The sequence below is a fragment of the Manacus vitellinus genome, unplaced genomic scaffold (assembly GCF_001715985.3).
Source record: "Manacus vitellinus isolate BGI_N305 unplaced genomic scaffold, ASM171598v3 scaffold_30_pilon, whole genome shotgun sequence".
Taxonomy (NCBI): domain Eukaryota; kingdom Metazoa; phylum Chordata; class Aves; order Passeriformes; family Pipridae; genus Manacus; species Manacus vitellinus.
Window position 1 is genome coordinate 2642438 of NW_021940291.1, and position 9602 is coordinate 2652039.

A 9602-nucleotide genomic window follows, 5' to 3' on the forward strand; every position below is an offset into this window, starting at 1 on the left:
GTAGGAGTAACTTGGTCATTGTTTCTATCCATGGCTGCTTTTCCAGAGGAGATGCTTTGTTATGCTTAGCAGCAAGCTGACTTTTTATGGATGCCAAGTATTTGATGCAGAGAGGGTTTTTTTCTTTATAATGCGACAAAGTAATGCATGTTTCTCCACTCCACTCACATCATGGCAATTGAGCCTGTTTCTGTGCATCAAACTTGATTTCCATCTGAAGTTCTGAGTATTTAAATACTTCTATTACTGTTTTTTCATTCCTATCTTGAGACTGTAAGAAAGTTCACTACATAAATATCTGGAGCCTACAACAGATTAGCTGCCCATATTATTATACAGGTGCTATTTTTGTTAGTGTGACTTGAGAAATAATATTGTTTGACTTAGATGAGTGCAAGCAGAGTTGTTTTGGAGACCAAGCCCTAGAAAGAAAAACAAGGAGACAGAAATAACAGTTTGTGGTTTATTTTGTGTTGGAGCTGGTACTACAGTTGGACAGTCACTGTCTTGTTGCACAGAGAAACCATAACATTTTTTTTTAAACATGCTCAGGAGACAGAACTTACAACTAGACTGATATAGTACACAAAAATAAGGTTCTCTAAAAAAAAGTATCCACAAAAATTCCAAAGCAGTGTTAGGAAAATACACTTGGACCTATCAACAGTGAAATATTTAAGCTATTCAGCTGGCAGAGAAGGTTGGTCAATTGGCTTGACAATCCCTTAACTGCAAGAAAATAGTCTTTGGTTTCACACTGTGTAGCAATTAGTTAGTTATTCTTCTGAGCCAACATGAAACAAGATGAGGAAAAGGCAAAGGGTTTTTTAGGCAGTGCTGCTTTGAATGCTGGATTTCTGTTGTACCACTTCACTGAACAAGACTGACTAGGTTATCTAGCTCTGGCTAAGAACATGGGTGTCTGTGAGCAGGGAAAACCGTAGAATAGTTTCCTAATAGTATCTTCAGGAAACTCATTTGTTCAGATCTGAGCTTTTTGTGTGTTCTAGTCGAGATACATACATTGAAAGATTTGACTTACTTGAAAAGTGCAACGTAAGACAAACCACTAAACCCGTTAAACTGCAAAGAGCCAAAGAACTGCTTGGGCAGAATTAAAACTGTAGTTCCTTCTGGATTGCCCAGAGTGTATCTGCACTCTTCCTTAATTTGTCTTCTTCCTCAGGTTTTAGGATCATCTTTACTACATCAGTGATGCCATTATTGCCCAGTACGCAAGGAACACTTAGGAAGACATCCTCTTTTATTCCATGTAAGCCCTGAAAAGTAGGTAAGGATTATTAGGCTAGAATTTGTGCGTGTCTGCATATTTCACAGAATATCTTATGAGGAAAACACAACTAAATTTAGCTGAAATTAAACTAGAAAGTGATCAGTGTTCTTTAGAGTTCCCAAGTGTTTTAGTTCTCAGTAAGACAGAAGTTAGCAAAAAGGGGCTTCTCACCTTAACAATTGTAGAGACCGGGTGCACTCTTCTCAAATTCTTCATAATAGTTTCAGCTAGATCTCCCACAGAAAGGCCAATAGCCCATGACGTGTACCCCTTCAGTTTGATCACCTCGTAGGCACTGCAGAGACAGAGACACTCATTAAAAAACAAATACTGTCAACTGAAGTGCTTAAAGCTTGTAAGAAGGGCTTTTGGAGGGGCCTTAAGCAACTTGGAGGCATCAGAAGCTGCTTCACTGATTTGTTGGCAGGACTGAAATAAACTCAGCAGTGAGTAGTTCTGTTTGCATTTTACACTACTCCCCCCAGTTATACTGGAAGCCAAAGGACTTCCCTAATTTAAAGTTTACTAATCATGAAAACTTAACTCTGCTAGATCTACGTTAATGCTTAAAATACTTTCAAGTTCTATTATGTTTTTATCCTGACATTTGTTTTGGCCTACTCTGGTATGTATGAAACCACATCTGGGTACAGCAGTTCAGAGATGTTTTAGCTCTTTATGATTTGTTCTCATGTTGCAGTAAAAAAAGTCAAAGCAGTATTTACCTGTCCACGACCTGCTTATGGACCTCCTTCCAGTGTTCCTTGTCTGCATCAGTTCCCAAGTCTGGATGAAGAGTCTTCAGGGAGACACCAGCAACATTCACTCCACTCCAAACAGGTACTGAGAGTTGCACATAGATTAATTATCTCACAAGAATATTTAGCTTTGTCCTCAAACTAACAGTTAACATAAGATCTAGCTGGATTCATCTGCAACATATCACTTCTGATTTAGATATGACTTTAAATATAGTGTGACCTACAAGGCCAATCTAAATTGCAGGCTGAGAACCTAGGAGCATATAAACATATGATGCCACAGCATTAAAGCACCTGGGCAACATGAACTAAAAATGACAGTAACTGTATTTTGCAAAGCCTTCTCAAAGTAAGAATTGATTCCAAATGCTTCCTCCCAAGTGCCAGGAAGCACAGTACTGCTTTGGTGCTGCTTGGAAAACTACGGGTTAAGCAAGGAGAAAGTTGCTCTTTCTCCTGTCCTCCAGACTTGCCTCTGCATTTCAGTTCCTATATATAGTGCCTAACAGATGCCAGTAAAGGCAACTGAGTGACTACCAGTAGGAGAGTCCCTTGCAGAGAACTTTATCCTCTTGCTGCTTCAGTTTGGGTTTTTTGAGGAGTTACGGGAACAACTTAGCCTAGAAATGTTTAGCCACCTCAGATTACAGTAATGACCTTTCCAAGCAGTCACACAGGTCAAATATAGATCATCTAGGGTTACTACTCTGTGCAGCTAAAGACTTAAACCAAGAGTTGCATTTTTAAGGTGCTGCTGTGCAAAGGTTTTTGAGCAGTTTTACTGTAGCTTTTCGAGGTGTTTCTTGCTAACAAAGTATCAGAAAGTTTTGTGTAACAACCAGTCAGATTTCACTCTTACCACTGGAATCTCCATGCTCTCCAACAATCCATCCATGGCAGCTGAGAGGATGGATGCCCAGCCTTTCTCCCATGAGGTGGCGGAAACGGGCGGAGTCCAGATTGCAGCCACTACCAATAACACGATGTTTAGGAAAGCCACTGATCTTCCAGGCCACATAGGTCAAAATATCCACTGTAAACAGAGCAAGTGCCACTCATGAGCAGTTTGATAACTAGGATGGTACCTTCCACTCATCTGTAAGTGTTTTATCTGCATGTTAGTTGCATGAAGCAGAGCATAAAGCCATGCCAGTGGCCAGGCTCTGCAGTGGGCCAATATAACCATTTTTATTAAACAGCCTCTCAGCTCTGCATGCAATTACCAATGTCCCTTACTGAGTCGTGTGCTAAGGATCACTTGGACTGAAAACCCAGGTTAGAGGAAATGTCTTTTTATAAGAACAGACTGCTGAGCATGGAAGGAAGATGACAGTTTTTGCTATGTGGATATGACAGAACAGTTTGTGTTGGAAGGGACCTTTAAGACCATCTCATTCCAACCCACTGCCATGGGTAGGGACACCTTCCACTAGACCACGTTGCTCAAAGCCCCATCCAGCCTGGCCTTGAACGCTTCCAGGGATGGGGCATCCACAACTTGTCTGGGCCACCTGTTCCCATGTCTCACCACCTTCACAATAAAGAATTTCTTCCTTATATCTAATCTAAATCTACCTCTTTCAGTTTAAGCCATTACCCCTTGCCCTATCACTACCTCCAAGGTCTCCCTTGAGCCTTTTCTTCCCCAGTATAAGTACTTTCTAAAAGCCTGTGCTGGTCATGTTAGTACACTAATGCCACGTTACTGAAGAAACACTATTCTCTAAGCCAAATCCTCTTAAGGCAACACAAGACAAACCTGGGTTTGAGACAATAAGCAGCTTGCAGTCAGGACTGTATTTAACGACGTTGGGAATGATGAATTTGAAGATGTTGACGTTGCGCTGGACCAAGTTAAGGCGGCTCTCTCCTTCCTGCTGACGGGCACCAGCAGTGACAATGACCAGCTTGGAGTGTGCAGTCACGCTGTAATCTGCAGACAAAAGTGGTGTCAAACACAACCTCTTTCTACACATGGTTCAGAACATGAGTTCTCAGTTCCTTTTCATATTGAGATCTAAAATTCTGAAGTTTGAAGGTGCAGTAATTCTCCCAATAATTGTTACCCTAGACTTTGCTGCAAGCAGCAACCTCGAGGCACGTCAACAACTTAGCGTGCAGATGTGGACAGTGATAGTCCATGCTTCTCAGGCACAGATGGGAATAGGGATAGCATTCAGTGCAAGTGCTGCGTAGAAGAGGAAGAATGTTCTGCCCTCGTAACCTGCCACCTGTGGGCACTGTAGCCGCCCAGTAACTAATATGTTACACAGTAACTAAAGCTCATTAAGCCTTTGCCCTACTCAAGGCTGCCGCTAAACCTAAATCCATCAGATATTTTTAGCCATGAAGTAAGGAGTAATGTATTCAGGGAGTTAACTGGCTATGAAATAAAGTTCTCAGAGGTGCAGATGTACTTTCACCTTGCTGTACCAAGTAATGAACTCTGGAAGGTAATTCCTAGCTGGACTGGCTGTAACAAGGTACATGAAACAATGTCAGCTGAGTACTATTTCCGTGAGCTTTCCTCCTAACACTTAGGGTAACAGGCTTGGATGACCAGTGAGAGACCTGAAGTGACTCTCTCCATTTAGAGATAATGAGCACATTAGAGCAAACTACTTGCCTTTGCCAGAGACAATCTTCGGTGTTTTAAGGAAGAGGCTGCCATGCTGGAGATCCAGCATCTCTCCTCTGAGTTTGTCCTCCACAACATCAACAAGGGCAAGTTCATCAGCCAAGTCCTGCAAGAGACCAAATTTTAATGGTAAGTTTACTGCCCCTTTGAGCAAAACCCCCAGTTTGTAAACTGTGAAGTTACAATTATTTTGAAAGCCATGATCTGCTTAAGCAGTTTTGCTTATCTGCAACACTTTACTCTTTCCCAGAGTCCTTAAATTAGTCTCCTGGGATATCCATTTTTTTGAGTTCGTTTCATACTTTTCATAACCACATTCTGTGTGGAAATAGTTGTACAATTTAGCAGGACAATAATGAAGAATAATTTAATAGCGGTTCATAAGCAACCCATTTGACAGTTAAGAAAAGCAAGCCTGGTATTAACCACAGCATTTTCAATATGATAATGGACTACAGAGTACAAATCATTCAGAGTGTCAAGGACCAATTTTTCCAGACCACACTACCGAGAATTATTCCACTGTCCACTCTGCTTAAGACAAAATGACTCCTCAGTTCTTAATCTTTTTGTATTTTGGAGTGTTAGAGAACTCCTACTTGGAAGGGAGTCTGGAAGTCCCTCAAAGGTATATGCAGCTCTTAAAATTATACATAAACTACATTCTATCTGGTACTGTGGCAAACTGCAGCTATTTGTTCTGTGTCAATAGCCTGAAAACTGCTGCTTCACTTTGGGCCCAAACAAAGTGAAAACCAGAAATTCATCTTGTGTGCTTAGTCTAATAAGGGAGATTATTTTTTGGCCCCCCTTTTAAGTCTCAGGTTCTTCTGCTGCTTCATCCAAGCTTGACACTTACCTTCATCAGGATGCTGATAGCACAGGCCATTCCAACTGCACCCACACCAACCACACTAATCTTATTTTGGGCATGACTGTGCTCCTCTTTGTGGAGACTGTGGATGAGCTGATCCTTGAGAGACATGGTGCACTGCTGAAAGGAAAGCAACAGATTATTTCTCCAAGCTTTGGAGCTTTTACTGACACCAGAATATTTTTATCAAGCAAGACAGACTTTATTCCAGGATGGTAAGAAAATGGATATAAAACACATGCCTAAAACATCCAGCAATACTGCCTGTTCACCACAAAATTATTGCAAAAATTAATTATTGATGGCAATCCTCTGTTTAAGCTCACTATAGCTTTCCCTCAAATACAGCCTGAGACCCGCTGATTGTATAGCTGGTGGCACTCCAGCAGCAGCAGTAGAATGTTCTAAATGGCCATCCATATTACACTGAAGTAGAGGAAGCCATTTTAGTACTTCTAAGCACAGCATGGTCTGGCACTCTGTTCTACTGCCCTGAAAAACTGGTATTCTGTGCCCTGAAGCCTTTCCAGAACTGAAGTTGTGCAACACTTAGGCAAGCCTTTCTTCAGCACAGCATGATTCTTGAATTCAACTTTATGAATTTGCTTTAAAGTGAAACTGCACGGTTTTGAATTAAGATGGCTGGAGTGTGGTGTTACCATCTCTCCCCCACGCAATCACAGCAGCCTGGTTACACGGGTTCTGAGAGTCACGGGTGTGCCGAAATGGCACAGTGACGACGGCCGGCTCCCTGCAGAGCGGCACCACGCTTTCATAGGAAATGGTGCTGCACTGGGAGCTGCACTGGGAGCAGCCTGAAGAGCCCAGGGCAGGAGCAGACTCACAGACGGGTGCGAGTACGGACACAACGCGACTCTCAAGTTAGTACTGAACAGGCGGCAACTCGTTCAGAGCGGGAAAAGCCAAGCAGAGCGGGGAAGGACTGTGCGTTTTGAGGCTGGGGGAAGGGACAGGAAGCCAGCAGTGCCCATATTTAGTTAAAATCAACCGAGCTACGTCAGTATTCATTTGCAGAAGCCTCCTGAAGCGTGGCCACTGTAGTGCACACTCTCCATGTGCCAAGTCCTCCCGTTGCACTATAAGCACTTTAATGTGCAGAGCTGATGAAAGGCATCCACTCAAGCATTTCTGTTACACTTAATGCTCAAAAATGTTTGCTTTTGAAGTGCCGTTCCCCCGAAAGAAGCAGGTCAGGGGAGTAATAGGTGGTATATTAACGCTGTATTTCAAACGCAGCCCTGAGCCCATCCTGACGTCCCTTTTCCATCTCGCTCCCTGGGGCCACGCGCACCGATTAAGGGAAGCAAGTTAATCCACGGATGTTCAAGGGGATGGAGGGAGGGGAGAGCATGGGGGGGGGTTGTGAGTGGAAATCACGCCGGATTGGCTCAAATCCAAGGCTGTGCCCGATACCTCCTCGGCCGGGACGAGGGGACAACACCGCCTGCACCCCCTCTTCCTGCATTCCGCCTTCCCACACCCGTCCCAACCCGCCACGGCGATCGCACCTACCGAGCGTCCTCACACAAGCGCGGCGGTGGCGACAAGGCGGGGGGGAGGCGGCCCCGCCTTAAATTAGGGGCCGGCGGCTGACGCTGAGGCGGGCGGGCTGCGATGGTGGGGACGTGCCCGCAGACACGTCGGGGTGGAGAGAGGGGAGGGGGAAGGAGGAGAGGGAAGGAGCGGGGAAGTTGCCGAAAGGGTGAAGCGAGGCGAGCGGCCGGCGCCGAGAGGAGCTGGGGCGGGCACTGAGCGGCTCAGCCGCGCAGCCCCTCAAGGCTCGTCTCAAGGCTGTCGTCGGGGAAGGTTCCCCTCTTCCGATTATTAGCCGGGATGAATGAGAGCAAACTCTCCGGCTCTGGAGAGCTGAGGGGAATTTTAAGCGTTCCTGCCCTCGTTTTCCACCCCTGTGCGCCCCTTCCGGGTGGAGCGTCTTGTCCAGTGGCTGGAAACCTGCTTCTAGTTTCCACCTAAATCAATAAATGTTTGGGGGGTTTGCTTACTTCCCCTTTCCGTATATTTATATGTCCAATTCCCACGCATTTGTTGTGTCAGGTTACATAAGCCAAGCCTTTTCAGCCCTGCACCGTGCAAGCTTTGCCCTGGTCATTGGGATGTCCTTCCTGCGGAACTCTCTGTTTGAATGCTTTTTCTCCTGAGAGAGGCTACTGCATGGACTGTTTTAGACAGCGATGCCTGAAGCACAACACTAATGTTTTCCTGAAGTGACCGGAAATTCCATGACTGGACTCACACTTGTCTTTTTCACAGTCACACCACGCTGTCAGCTCCCTATCACCCCGTGGTTGGTTAGTAAAGTTAAAAGTCCTTGTTCTTTTCATTTATTTCTTGCCAGGAGTCTAACAAAAAGACAAAAAAAATATTTCCTGAATGACTGAAGTTTCAGTTTTATACTATACCATTTTGTAGGTCATCCCATAAAACTGGCTTTTAGTAAACCCATGCTACTTTTTATCCCTTTATTCATTGAATTTCACATTTGTAGTTAAATTCTCCTTTGTAAGTTTTCCCTGAAGAATTGCACAGACATCAAAAGCACAGGCCCAAACTGCTTCCACCATGGCTCACTTCTGAATACTTGCTCTTTTCTGGTCCTGTGGTAATGCCTTCAAGTAGGTAAATTTAGTTAAAATCTTTGCATCTGGATCTTTGGTTTACTGTGCATCAGAATTCAGGGACTAAGAATGCCTTGATCCTCCAGGTGGAACACAGCAGACTCAGTGAGTTTTGCTTGTTGTCTGGATATGTTCATCTATTATCTGGTACCCATTTCTGCCTTCTGCCTCTTCTCTTAGGCCTCCTGTCTTTACCTCATGGATTAACATGTTCATCCTTACTGAAAATCAGGAAAGCATTCATTGAATCTTGTGTGAGTAGCTGGGTTACCTTTGTTTTCCCATCCCTGTTTTACAGTGATCCTTTTTCTTCCCCCCCCCCTTTTTTTAAAAAAAAAATTTCTTGTAGTTACGGTGCCTCTGTGATGTTTGATTTTTGTTGGTATGGAGGTTAAATATAATGACCTATTGGTTGCTGAACTAGATGTGCTTTGTTCCTTGCTGCTGCTGGAGGAAGGAGTGATGCCTGTGAGATGTGCCGTGTCAGAGGAGACTGGTCACTAAGGAAGGAAAGTGTGGGTAGATGCTGAGCAGGCCTAAAGCCACATGAATGCAGGATAAAAGGAAACATAGTTATGTCATTCTGCATTATTCTGGGTTCACTGGGCATCTTGTTCTATCAGAAGCCTCAAGGATGGATTAGGAAATTTAGTTCTGCATCCCAGGAATCTGTATTTACAGTGGCTTTATATGAATGAGACTGAACATCTCATCCAGCGTTTAGGTTACAGACAGCTGGTGAGACAGAAAATAAACACTTGACATGAATGAAGATTAAAAAATATTTTTTCCCTATAAAAATTGTTACTCCTGAAGAATTTAAATGTAAGATAAGCAGCTTCTAAGATAAGACTGTCTGGATTGATAATGAACATTTAAAAAATGTGTAACTAATGTAGAGCAAGGGGTATTTTATGACTCACGGTGAGATTAGGGCTCCTAAGAGAATGTTGGTATTGTAAGATTTTTCTTATCCTGTGGCTCAGACAAAATAAAATCGGACATGGTTTTCAGGGTATAAGTTCCAAAGACATCTCCACTTGCTTGTGTTTGTGTTTCTCGTTACTGAGAACAGAACCAAGACCAAATCTCTGTTCTCTGTAACAGGTTGTCTTTGTCAGTCTGGTGCCTGTTCAGATACCAGAGACAGAGTGGGCCAAAGCAAGACAACTAAGATGTTTCAAAACCATCCTGGTCCCAGCATGTCCTCTATGATGATAACCAGATCAGAAGCCTTTTTTTTTTTGATTAAAAACAATGTCAGCTTTTAATATGCCAGTGTTAATTCACTTAGGTTACAGAAATGATAAGGCAGCTGCGACAGCCAAATTTTCTCCACGTGGCCTTTGTGATCTTAATATCAGTAGTAGATGCTCAA

At 43.6% G+C, this 9602-nt stretch overlaps 1 protein-coding gene across 2 annotated transcripts; it reads right to left on the bottom strand.

The window, feature by feature from the left end:
• Positions 1–449: 449 nt before the first annotated feature.
• On the bottom strand, positions 450–7209 carry LOC103756036 (L-lactate dehydrogenase A chain). Of its 2 annotated transcripts, none has more exons than XM_018076046.2 (8): positions 7101–7209; positions 5553–5687; positions 4682–4799; positions 3815–3988; positions 2915–3088; positions 2020–2137; positions 1466–1589; positions 450–1280 (listed from the first exon to the last, which is right to left on the bottom strand). In XM_018076046.2, exons 2-8 carry the CDS (start codon positions 5676–5678, stop codon positions 1116–1118), a joined length of 999 nt encoding a protein of 332 aa, XP_017931535.1. In that variant the 5' UTR covers positions 5679–5687; positions 7101–7209; the 3' UTR covers positions 450–1115. The 2 variants fall into 2 exon arrangements, with proteins under 2 accessions (XP_017931535.1, XP_029816882.1); XM_029961022.1 differs by having other exon boundaries at positions 5553–5684; positions 7101–7124.
• Positions 7210–9602: the final 2393 nt, after the last annotated feature.

What these genes read in the sequence shown, in the direction of transcription:
- LOC103756036 (XM_018076046.2), bottom strand. Translation starts at nt 5,678, where the DNA reads ATGTCTCTCAAGGATCAGCTCATCCACAGTCTCCACAAAGAGGAGCAC. An exon ending in CATAAGCAGGTCGTGGACAG is followed by an intron (nt 1,590 to 2,019) that starts GTAAATACTGCT and finishes CTGTCTCTGCAG; the next exon opens with TGCCTACGAGGTGATCAAAC. An exon ending in CGGTCTCTACAATTGTTAAG is followed by an intron (nt 1,281 to 1,465) that starts GTGAGAAGCCCC and finishes CCTACTTTTCAG; the next exon opens with GGCTTACATGGAATAAAAGA.